General features: G+C 38.0%; 2 protein-coding genes across 2 annotated transcripts; both read right to left on the bottom strand.

Annotated features, from left to right (window-relative positions):
* Positions 1-4,062: 4,062 nt before the first annotated feature.
* LOC139975308 (uncharacterized) lies at positions 4,063-10,533 on the bottom strand. The gene is made up of 2 exons (XM_071983140.1): positions 10,423-10,533; positions 4,063-7,539 (listed from the first exon to the last, which is right to left on the bottom strand). The coding sequence occupies exons 1-2, from the start codon at positions 10,437-10,439 to the stop codon at positions 6,156-6,158; spliced, it is 1,401 nt and encodes a 466-aa protein (XP_071839241.1). The 5' UTR covers positions 10,440-10,533; the 3' UTR covers positions 4,063-6,155.
* A 3,520-nt stretch (positions 10,534-14,053) lies between these two features.
* Positions 14,054-18,229, bottom strand: LOC139975307 (uncharacterized). The gene is made up of 2 exons (XM_071983139.1): positions 18,055-18,229; positions 14,054-16,101 (listed from the first exon to the last, which is right to left on the bottom strand). Exons 1-2 carry the CDS (start codon positions 18,069-18,071, stop codon positions 14,718-14,720), a joined length of 1,401 nt encoding a protein of 466 aa, XP_071839240.1. The 5' UTR covers positions 18,072-18,229; the 3' UTR covers positions 14,054-14,717.
* Positions 18,230-18,615: the final 386 nt, after the last annotated feature.

The raw sequence follows: 18,615 nt of genomic DNA, 5'->3' as shown, positions 1-18,615 counted from the left end.
GATATGTGCAGATTCATCACCGGATTCATCAATGGATTCACAATACATGAAGAGAACGAAATGTTGTTTAATCGCTATTTGACATTTGGTAGAAAATTGGTTGATGTCTTTTATATTAGGAGATTGTGTAAAATTGTAACATATTTACTGATAATTATTCATTGAAGGGTGTGAAGACTCGCGCAAAAAGAAACGTCTAATGCAGGTAATCTGACCTAGTTTCGAATGAGGTGTAACAGAAGTGTTAGACACCACCATCGATCCCAGAAAATACACACACAGCTTTCTACCGTCGGTAGTTAGACATTAGTGTACAGTCAGTACATACAGCTGCGGTCAATACCCACAGCACATTGTATAAACGATACAGCCATGGGTATCTCAGGTCCAGCTAAAGATAACAAGGTATTACATTACTGTCTGCATTTTGTAGCGACACAAGCAAAAAGTCACTTGCAAGCAACAGAAAGTTAACTTTTTCAGATGGCCGCACGCGGTTTGGGCGAGTCTTCAATGCCTTTAAGTTGTTGAACATTGCTAATTTATTAACATAAAGATGTTAACACGTATGACGTTATGTTAACATAAAGATGTTAACATAGCGTCATGTTAACATTTCCATATAAATGTAGCCTAAGAAGTAAAGTTACATGCATGTTGATGAATGTTTTCAATTGAAGTTATATTCAACAGATTTCATTGAAAACTGATCTTAGTATTGTCGATTTTGTGATATTTTCAAGTTCATCATACAAACATTAATCTGCACGTACATTGTCATGACCCGACGAACTGCAGTATATACTTTCTCTATGGTATGCCTATATCAAGACTCGCTATGGCTGTAACACGTCATGATACAACTTAGTAGTAAGGAATAACATGCATATACGCCTAATGAGTTCTGGTCACTTTTCATTTGTATATGCTGAGTATAAAATGAGACGACCAACATGAACAAAGGATTTGCCATCTATGAGGGTGGGCTGCTTGGATGAACAACGAAATTTAACTTCACAACCAGCTAGAGGATTGGTAAGGCCCGAACTTCCCGTGTACCTGACCCTTAGGGACCCGCGACTATAAATAAGGACGGCGCAGACTGCAGCACATTGCGTTCAAATGTGACAACTTCATTATCATCAAGAAGATGTGGGACTCGAATCTAACTTCGCTAATATGGTACGCAGCCCTCTTTAGGGTCTTAGATAATCGTGCCCCCTCCCCTAAGTTAATCACTTGACGCTGCATTACTGAAACTGACTAATATATATCTTGTGTAAAAGTAAGTTGGCCTGACGTTTCGATCCTAGCAGGATCTTCTTCAAAGGCTAAATGTATAAGTAACAGTTACAGTTACTTGTCATTTAGCCTTGTAGAAGATCCTGCTAGGATCGAAACGTCTGGCCAACTTGCTATTACACATTCTCCTACACGGGCTCTCTAGTGGACAAGCAGTTTGCTAACCGTTTTATTTTATTTTAATATATATCTAGACTTCTATCAGATATGTACGGACCATGGCACGCAAATTCGTTTAGGTTCGTTTTGATAAACAGAAGAGGTACTTTTTGTTCATTACACGTCAACGAGTCAGGATAGCTGTCCGAAGCTATATATGCACTGAGGCCGCGGAATCGGTGTGTGTGTGTGTGGGGTGGTGGGGTATTGTTATGGGGTTAATGGATAGAAATAATAGTTTATACCGGGGTGGGTTGGCAGAAGAGGGCTAATCGATGTGGCACAGGGAGCACACACCGAGGGTAGTGGGACATATGCGACATGGCGCAAATCACAAAATTACATCAAAGCTTGTCGACAAAGTGAATTCTCTGTGAACAGTGTACCACAAATCCCAGCATTTTCAATATTTTCCAACAAAAGGATAACTCTCAATTACGTCTTTTTCTAGGTATAGGGCCCACGTGCCTTTGTGTCGCTGCCCGTTTTCACCGTCCCAGCCGGTTCCAGGTAGAATAAGAGCTTCACTGCAAGCATATATACTTCGCAACATCCGGGACGGAATGTACGTATATATAACACTAACGTAACAAAGAGAAAATATAACAGTTCACTGATACTTGTGGCTCTAGTATTACACCAATTATTTACAAAGTGACCGCTCCGAGACACGACTTTTAAACTGCCATGTCTATCGAACGAAGCAAGCTTTTCTGAAGCTTTTCTGAATTGTATGGGAGAGTTGCTTGAACTGCATGACTATACATTATATACACATTTATACATTGCGATGAGAAAACACCTTTGCAAAAGATGTGTCTTATAAGAACTATGATAGTATGCCCAGCTTTCTTAAGAATGGCATTGGGAATTTGATCGTAACCAGGACTTTTACCATCATTTAGCTTAGAAATAACATGAAGGTATAGTAGGAAACATTATAACAAGAGAGCTTTGTACATTTACGTTGACGTAGCTTAAAGCATTTTTTGTTCCCATCGGCAGCCTGGCTGCCAAAGACTTGGCAACTGTAGAAAAATACAGATAAAAATTAATAGCAATTATATGCGGATCCTCCGTGAGAACATCTTTACAAACAAAGGCTTTACTACACTACTAGTTTGTTCACTTTTTTTTAAGAATACATTGATTACTTTCCACACTTTATCACTGTCATTCTTGTTTAAGTCAATTAGGTTGCTATAGTACATTTTTAAGTAAGCTTATTTTGATCATTGGAATAATGAGCTTTGCGATCACAAGCAAGCAATATCTACATGATCATTTAACACGATAACAGACCAGACAAAAGCTGCAGGCTCTGTAATGAGCTTAATGTTTCGGTCACTGGTAATTATGTCTAAAGGATTGGGGTTTATTTTTACTATTTAGTGAACAATTTAAATTTGAAACAAGAAAAATCGGATAATGATCAGATATATAACTTATTATAGCACCGGAGTTAAAATTAGACAGAGGAATGTTTGTGTAACTGTTGTCAATCAAAGTAGAAGTTTCACTTGTAACTCATATAGGCATGTCAATGGTATATTACTAAGGAATACATTTGTCATGGTGTTGATAAATTATTCCACTCCGTAGTTATATGATTTTGACAGATATCAATACTATTATCCCCAGTATCAATGATACTCAAGCACTCATCAAGTTCATGGTAGAAAAGACAAACAGAAATATTTGTTGGTCTGTAGATAAACCCGACTATACCTTTGTATAATTGTCATTAATAACTTCAATAAATAAACTTTAAGCACTTATTGCAAAACAATTACTTAAATCAGGTCTTAGAAGAACGCTTAGGTCATATTTAACATATATTACTACACCACATCGCTTTGAATTTCTATCGTAATTGTAAGAATCTATACCCATCAATATCAATTAGGAGGTTTGCAATCGTATTACTATAATTAGCCAGGTCTCAGTTAATGCAATAAAATTTAGTGTTATTAAAAGCTAAATTAAAGCTTCGTAACTCTTTGTTAGGCTTCTTGCGTTTACGTGTAATACTGAATATGATTTTTTTTTTGCAGAATCAGTGAAAAGTTAGCGAAAATCGTCACTGGTATAGTAAGAGCATGCCTGGATTGATCGCATCTCATCACGAGTTTCGGGAGTCCTATGATCGAACATAAAATACTATAATACAAGAGTTAACAATTAAAACGAATTGACTAGTTAAGATAACGCCTTTATTCACTCGGCCACATATTTTTAAGATGGTTTTAAGATGTTTCAAGATGTAAAACCCTTATGATAGAAACAAAAATACAAAAAATATACAAGATAAAATTAAAAAGGGAAGAAACTATGAATTGGGTCATAGATTCCATAGTAGAAAAGTGTCTGGTACGTAAGACATGCAGTGAAGTGAGATTGCACGGTGCTGACTTTGAATGTTCTATTTTTACAAAAGTATTACGTAACTTAATAGAAAAATATACACAAGTCATGCTTGTAGATTTCAGATGGGAAAACCGTAGACTGTTCTTGGATGAAAAACCAACCTAACTATGACCCGGCCGGGAATCGACCCCCTCTGCCCCCCCCCCCCCCCACTCGACTACGTAGCCTCACTGCTGCAAATGCAACCGCCTTGATCTACTCGGTCACATATTTTTAAGATGGTTTAAAGATGTTTCAAGATGTAAAAACCCTTATGATATAGAAACAAAAATACAAAACTATACAAGGTAAGATACAAGGGGAAGAAACTATGAATTGGGTTATAGATTTCATAGTAGAAAAGTGTCTGGGACGTAAGACATGCAGTGAAGTGAGATTGCAAGTTGCTGACTTTGAATGTTCTATTTTTACAGAAGTATTACGTAATTTAATAGAAAGATATACACAAGTCATGCTTGTAGATTTCAGATGGGAAAACCGTAGATTGGTCTTGGATGAATAACCACTATATCCCGGCCGGGAAACGACCCCCTCCGCCCCCCTCGACTTCGTAGCCTCATTGCTGCAAATGCAACCGCCTTGATCTACTCGGCCACATATTTTTAAGATGGTTTTAAGATGTTTCAAGATGTAAAAACCCTTATGATGTAGAAACAAAAATACCAAAATATAAAATATAAAAGTACAAAGGGAAGAAACTATGAGTTGGGTCATAGATTCCATAGTAGAAAAGTGTCTGGTACGTAAGACATGCAGTGAAGTGAGATTGCACGGTGCTGACTTTGAATGTTCTATTTTTACAAAAGTATTACGTAATTTAATAGAAAAATATACACAAGTCATGCTTGTAGATTTCAGATGGGAGAACCGTAGATTGGTCTTGGATGAAAAACCAACCTAACTATGACCCGGCCGGGAATCGACCCCCTCCGCCCCCCCCCCTCGACTACGTAGCCTCATTGCTGCAAATGCAACCGCCTTGATCTACTCGGCCACATATTTTTAAGATGGTTTAAAGATGTTTCAAGATGTAAAAACCCTTATGATGTAGAAACAAAAATACCAAAATATAAAATATAAAAGTACAAAGGGAAGAAACTATGAGTTGGGTCATAGATTCCATAGTAGGAAAGTGTCTGGTACGTAAGACATGCAGTGAAGTGAGATTGCAAGGCGCTGACTTGAATATCCTCTTTTTACAAAAGTATTACGTACCTTAATAGAAAAATATATACAAGTCATGCTTATAGATTTCAGATGGGAGAACCATAGATTGTTCTTGGATGAAAACCAACCGAACTATGACCCGAACGGGAATCGACCCCCCCCCCCCCCGCCCACTGACTGCTAAGCCTCATTGCTGCAAATGCTACCGCCTTTATCTACCCATCCACAGCACCGGCCACTTATGCTAATCACTAGCAATCTTTTCTTTCAATTTTCTTGTTAAACTAAGATTTGTTACAACCAAGCATAAAATGATGAAATTAACAACTCCTGCAACTGTGAACGACACGAATGTTACAATATCAGACGATTCACCAGAGCAAGAGTTATCTGTTAATATTTCTGAAGTTGGTTTCCTTTCATAGTCTAAAGATGATACTGAATGTTCCTGGTCAGAATATCTTCCTGTAGTAGATGATGTTGCAGCTAACACTTGACTAGTTGTACTACCTGCAGCGGGAATTGGTTCCTGGGACGTCATTGGTGATCCTATTAGAGACGGTGTTGGTAAAATTAGGCAAACGCTGGGCAAGTCATCATCAATGCTGGTAAGCGAAGTATTCCATTTACACTCTAGAGGACTTCTACTTGTTATCAAATTTCGTTTCTCCTCTGATTGACGATTAAACCAATCTTGTAGTCTCTGAAAGCTGCAGTCACATTCGAAACGATTACTTCCAAACATGACTAATATACCGGTTTTATTGAGGTAAGTTATGTTCGTGGCAGTAGTTGTAAAGTAGTTATCGCAAAGATTCAAAAATCGTAAATTGTTGAAATGCTCTTTAATTGGGAGCAGCCACTGAAGATGTTGCTATCAATGTATGTTAGCCTGTTGTCGCTTAAATGGAGGAAACGCAGCTCAAAGTGATCACTGAATACGTTTTCAGGAGGGAAAGTTAACTGGTAATTGTTGCTGAAAGTAGTCGTCTTTAACTTTCTAAGTTTCCTGAATGCAAACGGGTGAATTTCCATGTATATCTGTTTAGTTATATCGTGTTATATGAAATTGTACAGTATAGTTTATGGATAAAAGAGCTTCACTTTTTAGACTTGCAGATCATTGTTATAAGTACAATTAAAGTTATGAATTGAAAAATTATTGAAACAGACGAGAGAACGAGAGCTATGTCACATGATGTGTAAGAGTCACAATTACCCGACGATTGAGAAGATGATAGTGTTTGGGTTTCATCGTGGTTTCCAGACGACACAGTAGTCACAGCATCATATATTTCAATTGGCCGTTGTCCTGAAGAACTTGTTTGTGCTCGCGAAGTAAATGACTTTTGTTGACCTATAGTTGATGTTGAAAAGGTGGTATATTCCGATGGAATTAGACACATTGGTGATAGATCATCAAGGATTGGTACAAGTGAACCATTCCATCTGCACTCTAGGGGACTTCTGTCAGTGACCAAATGTTGATTCTCCTCAGGCACACTTTGAAACCATTCTTGCAGTGCCTTAAACTTACAGTCACATTCAAACGGATTGCTAGTAACCGTAACCAGTAAACCATTTCTTTCAAGATATGGAATGATACTGGATGAAGAAGTAAAATTGTTACCGTAAAGATTTAAATTTTTTAGATGGCTTTGGATGCCAAGATCTTCTGGTGTCGGAACGACAGTGAGACGATTGTAAGAAAGGTCAACTGAGGAAAGAGATTCCAATCCACTAAATAATCCGACAGGTATGGAGCTCAAGTAGTTGCGATCTAACGAAATGCTCTTTAATCGAACGAGACCATGGAAAATGTTATTTTTCAGATGTTTCAGTTTGTTTCCACTGAGATGGAGGTACTGTAGCGAAGTAAGGTCCTTGAATAGTTCATCTGGCAGGTCATGAAGAAGGTTGTTGCTGAACGTTAAAGTCTTTAACCTCCTGAGGCCTTTTAACGTCAGCTCACCAATTTGCCTCAGCTTATTATGATCAAGAAAAAGTCTTATAAGCCGATGTTCAGGACCAATGAATGTTCCATTTTTTAGCTGCTTTATTTGATTTCTAGACAATAAAATGTTCTCTATGTAGTGTGTGTGCTTAAATGTTCCTGGTTTGATGTGGACAATGCTGTTATTTGACAAATCTAACATTAAAATATTGCTGTAGCCTGACAAAATTTCAGAAGTTACCAATGAAATGTTATTATTTTGAATTTCTAACATGTTTGCTCCTTCACACCCTGTTGAATTAGGAATTGTCGTAAATCCCAGGTTTTCACATTTCGCTCGTTGAAACCAATCATCGTATTCACAAAGTGACCCACATGTTAAGGAAGACGAAGGGTGTACTTCTCCCATAATTTGCTCTGCTGTTGCAGCGTCCTGAATGGTATGGGTTGTAAGACAGAGTAAGGAAGACTGAAGAACCTTCTTTTCGAGACATGCAAAGATGATCAGTATCATGGTGCCGCACCACAGTCTGGGAATGAAAGAAAAGAATTTTGACAGAGAAAATCATGGCATTTTTCTTAGAAAATTGCATGAGTGGTATCACCATTGGATCTCCAGTTTTCTATCTAATGTATAGCCCGTCTTACCCTCTGCGATTTATACCGACACGACTGAACTCGACCCGGCGTTGTTACGTCGTAGAGTCTAAAAGTCCAAAAACAGGCCTCTCCACACTGACCAACTTATCAGTGCACACGACTATGCTGTTAACGACTGGAGCTTGTTTAGGTCACATGCATAAGCAAAAAAAAAAGTCCAATAAGTCTCCATTTTACATCAGTAAGAGAGATGAATTAATAGAGATAAAGACGATATTATTAGGGACTGACACGCATTTTTCCCTTTACACATGATTGTCTATAGTTCCCGAAATACAGAAACTGATCATCGTAAAAATAAGTTTTATCGAACCAAGTTTTAAGACTTTAAGTTTGTTGTTGGGGTAATACACCGGAACGACAGGGACGTTGTCAAGATGGCATACATAATGCCTTTCAATGATCTAATAAGTTCACATTGACAAATTTAGCTTGTCTGCACAATGTGACCATTTTTAGCGGCTTTCATAGGTTAATAATCTTTCCATTTCCAGTGTTAGACACTTGAATGGGCAATGAGGTAATGAAGAGGAATACACATTTATCGTAAGGTTCTTTACTTTTTGAATGAAATGCAGTCGTCATCTTTACTATTCAGTAAATTATTCAACTTTAACTAATTAGCTGAACTTACATATCTTTCAGCTGTATTATTTAAAACGCAGTCTTATAATCCATGCCTCTATTGCAATACATATTTCGACCAGCAAAAGCATCATCTTTCTCTCTGCCGAATATGGGACAATCTTCAGTCAAAGCAAATCATTTAAACCAGACTGTTAGTGACCTGACTATAATCACGTGAATAAGTCCCACTTGGTGACCCTGGTTCTTTCTTCACCCAATACCACTAAATCAATTGCCATTGTACAAAGATGAAAGTTCTAGAACAAAATTACGTAGTAACATGTCAGAAATAGAAACAAATCTGTAGACAGAAATTTTCCTTGTAACATATAAAGTTTTGGTGTTACACACAATTACTGAGTGTATTAAAACGTATGACGTCACTTTATAACTCATCTATAGACTTGCCAAACTGGCTGATATTGTCCTGCGTATGTATCGTATAGTGTAGAAAGAGATCGATGGTGCGGTTGAGTGATGAAACGAACTATTCAGAGACCCATGGTGACGATTATGTATTAATCCGACGCCATCGCCATATGGAAGTGACCCGCCTCAGCAGTACTAGATAATAGGCCTGGAACTGGGGTAAAGTGTTATGAGGGAGGGCATCCCTGCTGCATTGTAGACCGCTAGGATCCTGGGGGACTTTGCAGCTGGCCATTTTTCTAGAATATCCATAACACCATTTAGAAACCGTTTAGAATATTCATAATGGACCCTTATAGCATATACTTAAATTTGTGGTTCAGGACAGAACAGCTGAAAATCAATGAATTTATTATATATATCCTTTAGCAAAGAAAAATTCAACAAACTTTACGCCAACGCATTACAGATTGTGACCTTTATATCCATCTATTCAATATATTTGGACACAATATCCTGAATAACAGGACTGCATGCTGCATATCAAACGTCGGTATGTTAGAACTGAATCCGGAAGACTGTAGTTATTAGCCTCAATCCTGCATGAGTCGTCTGATGAGTTACATTGGTACCTTGCCATTTGCCGTGCATGGTACATATAGCGTCGATGTACGCGTGCATTGATAAAAGTACCTGGTATTAGGAAACAAGTACCAGGTTTAACTTTCTGTACCCCGCATATGACATATATAAGGATAACTTACGACAATACATTGGACTCAAAGTGTATAGGAGCTTCAAAGTTAATTCCCAAATACTAACTCTCTCTCTCCTGATGATTAAAACTTTCCTTTCGAGACTGTGCAGCATAAGGTAAGTCATTTATTCCTGCTAGAAATATTCAACTTGCCAATTTTACAGTGAGACCGAAGAACGTCTAAACAGTAAAATACGCGAAGATTTTAATGACTGAATTGCATGCTTTTTTTACGTTTCGCGCAAAAATATAACACGTGACAGGCATGCATGTAAACATCGTTTCAATGGATTTACTCTGGTATTATATTTACCATATAACCTATGACATGTTTACTCTTCCCTCTAAAAGTAATCATTAACGGACCTTAAACATGTACATTTAATTTGTGGACCAAATCGTACGGTGGGGTTTTCAGAACTTAAAAGTCTACACATCTTGGTATGTTTTACATATGCCAGCAGGTTCCATTAATGGACAAATCATACACTGGTTATATAGATAACTATCATAGACTGAGGCCTTTGTCCAAGATCTGCTAACAATTTTGTTAGTCATTTTGACTGGAATCAAAACATCAGACTGGAAGTGAAGGAACTCAAAAACTCCTACAGCCTCACTGGCATTTTTAAGTTACAATGAAAGATATATCTTGAATTATTGGCATTTGAAGCAAACAATATCGTTTTTAATTCACTAAGAAAGAGGCCAGAATAGCCAACTATTGAAATCGTGCACATCACCAAAACACGTATTATATGTTGATAAATACTATATAAGGTGGACGCAGCAAGCTAAGGACCGTTTTAGCACAAAATGGCCAACATATGTTATGCTCAGTACATTAAAAATGATGATACAGAAACAAGATAGTATTACCTGTGCATGTACAGTCTATGAAGATCATATTCTCTTTTGTATAGCACTATACTGATTCATAACTGTATTCATTCCGAATGTTCGTATATTGAAGATGTTATCAGATGAACATGCAACCTACCTGATATCGATATCCATGTCTGCCTCAGTGAGTACTCAGCTTGGAAACCTGGCGGTGAAAGTTAGCGCAGCAACTTCAAACAACAAACGCGAATGTTTAAATGACTGAAATGCATGCAGTATGAACTTTTCGTGCCAGTTTCAAAACGTGACAAAAAAAGAAACAACAAAGAACTCTTGTGCACCTTAGTATCTTTTGTATTACAATATGACCGGTATATTTACTCTTCTATTTACATCCGAGTAATCGATTGATACTAAACACACAATCTTGAGCGTCGTTTGCTTATTTACATACCAGTCATATACTGTAAGATATTTATTAACACAGGACAAAGAACCGCAAAGTTCGAACACAAATACTTGAGCACTAAATCTATATATAAATTATGTCTACAGTCCTGATAAGCTGAGTAAATTCCAGCTGCAGTTCGATTGTTTGAAAGAAAAATACCCAAAATGGCATTACTGGAATTGAAAACTGCGGTTAACATTGGAAAAAGTACCACCTAGCTAAATTCCATTGTTCGCGTAGCTTCTCAAGGAATTTGGTATCTATGACACATACATGGGCGGCGATCATGTGGGGGGAGGGGACGGGGGTACATTCCCCCAATATATTTTAGGTGGGGGATATAGTATCTAATATCCCCCACCCCCAATATTTGCTGACATAGTTTTTTTGTGGCCATAAATAGAAAAAAGTACCACTTAGCTAAATTCCATTGTTCGCGTAGCTTCTCAAGGAATTTGGTATCTATGACACATACATGGGCGGCGATCATGTGGGGGGACGGGGGTACATTCCCCTAATGTTTTAGGTGGGGGATATAGTATCTAATATCCCCCACCCCCAATATTTGATGGCATAGTTTTTTTTTGTGGCCATAAATAGAAAAAAGTACCACTTAGCTAAATTCCATTGTTCGCGTAGCTTCTCAAGGAATTTGGTATCTATGACACATGCATGGGCGGCGATCATGTGGGGGGGGGGGACGGGGGTACATTTCCCCAATATTTTAGGTGGGGGATATAGTATCTAATATCCCCCACCCACAATATTTGCTGGCATAGTTTTTTTTGTGGCCATAAATAGAAAAAGTACCACTAAGCTTAATTCCATTGTTCGCGTAGCTTCTCAAGGAATTTGGTATCTATGACACATGCATGGGCGGCGATCATGTGGGGGGCGGGGGTACATTCCCCCAATATTTTATGTGGGGGATTTAGTATCTAATATCCCCCACCCCCAATGTTTGCTGGCATAGTTTTTTTTTTGTGGCCATAAATAGAAAAAAGTACCACTTAGCTAAATTCCATTGTTCGCGTAGCTTCTCAAGGAATTTGGTATCTATGACACATGCATTAGCGGCGATCATGTGGGGGGGGGGGACGGGGGTACCTTCCCCCAATATTTAGGTGTGGGATATAGTATCTAATATCCCCACCCCCAATATTTGCTGGCATAGGTTTTTTTGTGGCCATAAATAGAAAATAATGCGTGAGATTCATATTTGGCGGTGGCTAAAACTTCATCCAACAAATGCTGCATGAGGTAAGTGCAAATATAAACTCTTCGTGGTCGTTTCTGTGACCTGTGACCGTTTAGCATGTTGTCACTCATTATTACTATCATAATGTCTGTACATCTCTTGTGTATGAGCCTGTAATCTTATGTGGCGACATGCGAGATCCCCATAAGGACCAACTAACTGCGTTAGTCCTTATGTGGCGGCGATATGAGTGATCCCTACATAAGGACTTGTGAATATTGTCGGTATTGGTGGTCATTATGTGTCAGTGTTAGGATCGCATGATAAGTAAAATGTTCTTGGTCATAATGTGGAGGTGCTATTAGTGCCACATAAGGACTTAAAATGTTCTTGGTCATTATGTGGAGGTGCTATTAGTGCCCTATAAGGACTTAAATTGTTCTTCGTCATTATGTGGCGATAGCTTTGTTTTCACGTAATGACTTAGGTTTACATAATATGTTTCTGCATTTTTGTCGGTTTTGGCGTTCCATAGCCAAGTGATGTGTTATAATGATCAAAGTGTATGGTGCGCCTCGTGCTCTCATTGGACGACTAGTGTCACCTGTTGTTCTTTTGGTCTCTGATTGGAAGAAACCGACAAATGTCAATTTAATTCGACATATGTCGATTTTTTTTCAACCAGTCCAACTGTGTGTCCAACATATTAGTTTCGAGTACTGGTGCACCACAGGGAGCTGTTCTTGCCCCGTTTTTATTCACTGTTTATACTTCAGATGCTAGATCATCACATGACAGCTGCCCTCTAATTAAATTTGCTGATGATACTGCATTAGTGGGTTTGATTACTAGAGATGATGGAGGTGAATATTTGTCTCAAATAAATTGGTTTGTAGACTATTGTGATCAAAATTTCCTTGAGCTTAACGTGGAGAAGAAAAAGGAAATGGTGATTGATTTTAGGAAAGGAGATCATGAACCTCCTCCTGTTGTTATCAAAGACCTGGCTGTAAACCGTGTCTCGTCCTATAAGTACCTTGGCGTAGTTTTGGATGATCAGCTGAATTGGCATGACCACATTGATTATTTGGTAAGACGGATCAATCCAAGACTCTATTGCTTGCGAAAATTGAACACCTTCAACATCAGTAGAAACATTCTTCCTATTTTCTACAATTCTGTGATTTTCAGTGTGTGGTCATGTTGCATTAATTGTTGGGGAGGTAATGTCAATGGTACCGACAGAAAACGGATAGATTATTATAAGCCATGTCAGTCGCATCCTAGGTGAACGTCAGCAGTCAGTGAACACGTCATATCATCTTCACCTTCAAAGTAAACTTGCTGGGGTTCTCAACAACAGTAGCCACCCTCTACACATTAATTTGGAAAGTGCAATAATACCCTGCAGTGGGCGGATGAGACTACCCCTTGCCGTTACGAATCGTTACAAATCCTCCTTTATCCCTCGTTGTATTAAACTTCATAATGAATCTTTTACTCGTTAGGTCAGTAATCTTGCTCATTGTGCAATCCAATGTTTCACAAGCATTTCTGGTGCTGTTTTACTGTATTTTGTATTTTATCGTTTTTACGTATCTTGCCAGCTTTGTTTCATGTCTTATGTCTTAGTATTTGAAAGTCTGATATATTTTGTATATTGGTGTATTTGTGTATTTTATGTACTGTACGTATGTTTTATATTGTGAGCAATCAATTGCCCAGCTTGGGATGCAATAAAGAGAATCTGAATCTGATTTAAGTACTTATGGCACACTAGGCGCACCATAGAAGTTTTTCATAAAGCTCGAAACAACAATTGGTATATAATGGGAAGTGTCAAGCACTTCTGGAGTAACCAGTATAATGCAGATCGATATGTTGGGTTAACATATTTTGTCTGTTGAAAGGAGGACAAAGTTATGATGACCTGTAGAGGTGTAGAAATAGACGTTTCAGGCTGTTCATCAAACCACCAGGGCACCAATTGTCTAGAGTCCCCGTGAATTCGTTCCAACATTTGAGTCAACAGATAATAACTGCCAGTTATGTTCTCGCAGGAAGAAATTCACGCACATTTAATGAACCAGTCTGAAATCGTACTCGCAATAAAGGTCTAAAATTTGTTGTTGTTGTTCTTGTGGTTTTATTTTAAAACGCCAATTTTAAGCCTTTAAGTCGAGGAAGAAACCACATTTTTGTCATATATTCATTCGTTCGCTCACAAGTGAGCGACTTTTCATTATTTAGAGAGTATAACGAAATAATTTGTATTTAATCCTCTTCGTGCATTACGATATAGGTGTTTTTATAATATTAATTTTTTATCGACAATTTGTAGAAATAAGAAACAATGACCACTGAAACATTTCTTCGCAAAATGTCCAATGAGTAACTATTAATATTTAAAAACACACATGAAGGTTAGTTCATTTAACTGCAACACGTTGTTGAGTAGATGCTTTGTTCATTTAACAAACATTTCTAAATACAACGAAAATATGTACATTCCTTGGCTATTGGCAACAATATTTATTTACTCTGTAATCCTTACTTTATAATCCATTTGGTCATACTTTGAGAAATACAGATCCGAAAAAACCTCAACGATCTTTAAGGAAGCAATTGAATTTATTTTGCTACGATACGTTAAATTGTTGAAATGTCGAAATGTTAAGATCTTCAACAAGTAGCATTACCTTAGTGTATCCAATACGCGAAGGAGGTTGCCATGTATGGTTACATATCTGATTAGTTTTATATGTTATATGAAATTGTACAGTAGATTAAGGATTATAGAGTTTCACTTTTTAGACTTGCAAAACATTGTTAAAAGTACAATCAACATTATTAATTGAATAGTAATTACAACATAAAGTAGAACAAGAGCTTTGTCAAATGATGAATAAGCGTCACAATTACCCGACGATTGAGAAGATGATAGTTTTTGGGTTTCATCGTGGTTTCCAGACGACACAGTAGTCACAGCATCATATGTTTCAATTGGCCGTTGTCTTGAAGAGCTAGTTTGTGCTCGCGAAGTAAATGACTTTTGTTGACCCATAGTTGATGTTGAAAAGGTGGTATATTCCGATGGAATTAGACACATTGGTGATAAATCTTCAAGGATTGGTACAAGTGAACCATTCCATCTGCACTCTAGGGGACTTCTGTCAGTGACCAAATGTTGATTCTCCTCGGGTATCCTTTGGAACCATTCTTGCAGTGCCTTAAACTTACAGTCACATTCAAACGGATTGCTTGTAACCGTAACTAGTAAACCATTTCTTTCAAGATATGGAATGATACTGGACGAAGAATTAAAATTGTTACCGTAGAGATTTAAAAATTTTAGACAGCTTTGGATGCCAAGATCTTCTGGTGTCGGAACGACAGTGAGGTGGTTGTAAGAAAGGTCAACTGAGGTAAGAGATTCTAATCCACTAAATAATCCGACAGGTATGGAGCTCAAGTAGTTGCGATCTAAAGAAATGCTCTTTAATCGAACGAGACCACTGAAAATGTTACTTTTCAGATGTGTCAGTTTGTTTCCACTGAGATGAAGGTACTGTAGCGAAGTGAGGTCCTTGAAGAGTTCATCTGGCAGGTCATGAAGAAGGTTGTTGCTAAACGTTAAAGTCTTTAACTTCCTGAGGCCCTTTAACGTCAGCTCGTGAAGATGCCGTAGTTTATTATTATCAAGAAAAAGTCTTATCAGCCGATGTTCAGGACCAATGAATGTTCCATCTGTTAGATTCCTTATTTGATTTCTAGACAAGAACATGTTCTCTATGTAGTGTGTGTTCTTAAATGTTCCTGGTTTGATGTGGACAATGCTGTTATTTGACAAATCTAAAATTACAATATTGCTGTAGCCTGACAAAATGTCAGAACTTACCAATGAAATGTTATTATTTTGTATGTCTAATATGTTTGCTCCTTCACACCCTGTTGAATTAGGAATTGCCATAAATCCCAGGTTTTCACATTTTGCTCGTTGAAACCAATCATCGTATACACAAAGTGACCCACATGTTAAGGAAGACGACGGGTGTACTTCTCTCATAGTTCGCTCTGCTGTTGCAGCGTCCAGAATGGTTAGGATTGTAAGACAGAGTAAGGAAGACCGAAGGACCTGCTTTTCAGGATTTCCAAAGATGATCCGTATCATGGTGCCGCACCACAGTCTGGGAATAAAAAAAAGGCCTTTGAAATATGAAACCATGGCATTCTTCTTAAGAAATTGCATCGATCATTATTATATAAGGGGGATTGCTCACCACTGCATCTATGGTTTTTTGTCTCACGTAAAGCCCGGCGCACACTTTACGGCTGATTCCGACTCGACCCAACTCGACCGTCCTTACTCGAAAAACTCTTTATGTGTGGAGACTAATAGTCCTACGATTGACCCGAACACTGATCGACTGATCAGCGCACACAGCAACTATTCGCTGTTTTAACGAACGACGCTCGTTTAGGTCACAAGTGATGAACATGTGTTGGTTACATTTGTTAAAACTATACAGTTTTATTCGTGAAACCCCAGAGTGGTGCGACTGCCAGTGGGGAAAACTTCACGAAAAAAAGCTGCCAACCCAGTGGTTCATTTTTACTTACTTCACTGTGGTGGTGTCAAAGCCAGAAGGTCAATGCTAAATTCGTATTTAACTATCAGACTGAAATATGCTATAATATGCTAAACACATTAATTAGTAAATAAAAATGATTAACTATGAACCATTCGTACAAGTAACGACATTTGGCCACCCCCCGCCCCTTCTTCATCTCTTCCCCCCTTTTTCAAGTGGAATCTAAGTGTCAAAACAAGCTAAACCGAATATTTGTGTGAATTGCGCATAGTATTTATACTCAATAAAACCAGGCAATTGGCAGCGTTATTCTAGAAATTTCAAGATGTATAATTTATTCAAATGAAGTTATGCAAAACAAATTATTTTATCAACAAATCAAGTTAGGTCACTGTTCCAATAATGACTTGTAAAGTCAAGTCTCAACTAAACTCAAGATCTTGGCTTTCTGGTTCAACAAATAACTATGAATGATATATTATTTCTTATCCCTTTCCTGCGAATACGCGTGTCAGACTTTGAGTCAGTTGTTGCTGATAGGCTAGGCTAAGGATGGAGATGCAGAGCACTATGGAACAGTAAGTAGCCTACCCTCGTGCTTGCTCTGAGAACAAACTGCCACTTATAGTGAGTTTATGATTCGTACTCTCCTATAGAAAAGTGGCTGGTGTCTTCCCAACATTAAGATAACACTAGGCAATGGTTAACATAACATTTCATTTAAATGTCTTGGTCAATTTCTGGTCCACTTTTTTTTCTGTCAGTGCAATAAACAAGTCTATACCACAAGCAAAATATAACTTGAAAACATACAGAGTGTTTGATTCAACCCTCACAGAAAACTGTCAGTGAAGACATGCAAACACCGTACGGGTGGGAAAGTGTTTTTAAATTAAAGGTGAATAAACCTCTGATTATGTACGAAATATGGACACCCCTTGCCGCCACCGTATTACACACAGTATGGTGCGAAGACAAGAGTAAAGCTTCGCGCAAGGACTGCCCTATATATGTTACTATAACAGAAAGCATTGTACACGAACCAGCCCACTTACCTTACTTTGGCTCGCCTTTATCAGGAGTGGATCCAGGATTTTTAACAGGAGGGGGTGTAGCCCTGAGATCGTTTAAGCCGACTCCCATGTAAGGGATGTGGGGGTTCACCCCTCCCCCCAAAAAAATTCTCATGTGAAATGGTGCATTCCGAGGCAAAATATTGGTTATACATGAATTCTATCGTTATACTTACACGCAATGTTGTGCTAATTATCAATTTTTGTGTGGGTTTGGAAAGAAGGGGGGGGGGGCCTAGTCACCCCCTGGATTCACCAATGTTCATACAAAATGTTATAAGGACTGCTAGAAGGACAGATGCCAAAACGATCAAAGCGAACGTTGCGCTGAACGGAATCGTATACCAATTATGAATAGACTTTGGCAAACGGCTTTTTCTTCTCGTAAGCATCATAAATACACTAATATGGACTAGTACTAAAGTTACGTTATGCCGAAAGTCTGTCAAGGACTGAGGTAAAAGTAAGAACATACCTGAATTTATAATCCATGGTTAGAATTCAGTTCGTAAAATCTGTCGGTGATATAAAGAACTCGAGTTTTCATCTGCCAGACCGACGATCCCTCACAAACGAACGTTGAAATGACATTTCAAATATCCCGCTGATATAAAAATAACTGTTTTGTTGTTAACATATACTGTTTGAACTTGAACTTCAACCTCAATAAGTATTATCTTTTTTATTACAATCAGTGTGTTTATCTGCTGGGTCGTGATTGGATATTTACCTTACTTTGATTTGCTTTGATTTTCTTGCCTCTTTGCCTATTGGCTGTTCAGCCAGATTTAAATCACGTCGTTCAAAAAGCTACACATGTAACATAAAACAGCCAGTCCAAACAGGCGTTTGCGTATACCACAGGGGTAAAGTATCCTTACTCCAAAATATATAATATAATCAAATTCTTTACAAAAGTAAAATCCTATCAGAACCTACATCGATTAATTGTATTGTACAATCGGACGAAAACCTTATTACTCACCTATACCTAGCAATGCTGTATACATAGGCGTACGGGGCCGTCCCAATATGT

Source organism: Apostichopus japonicus, chromosome 10 (genome assembly GCF_037975245.1).
Source record: "Apostichopus japonicus isolate 1M-3 chromosome 10, ASM3797524v1, whole genome shotgun sequence".
Lineage (NCBI taxonomy): Eukaryota > Metazoa > Echinodermata > Holothuroidea > Aspidochirotida > Stichopodidae > Apostichopus > Apostichopus japonicus.
This window is presented reverse-complemented; position numbering and strand designations above follow the sequence as displayed.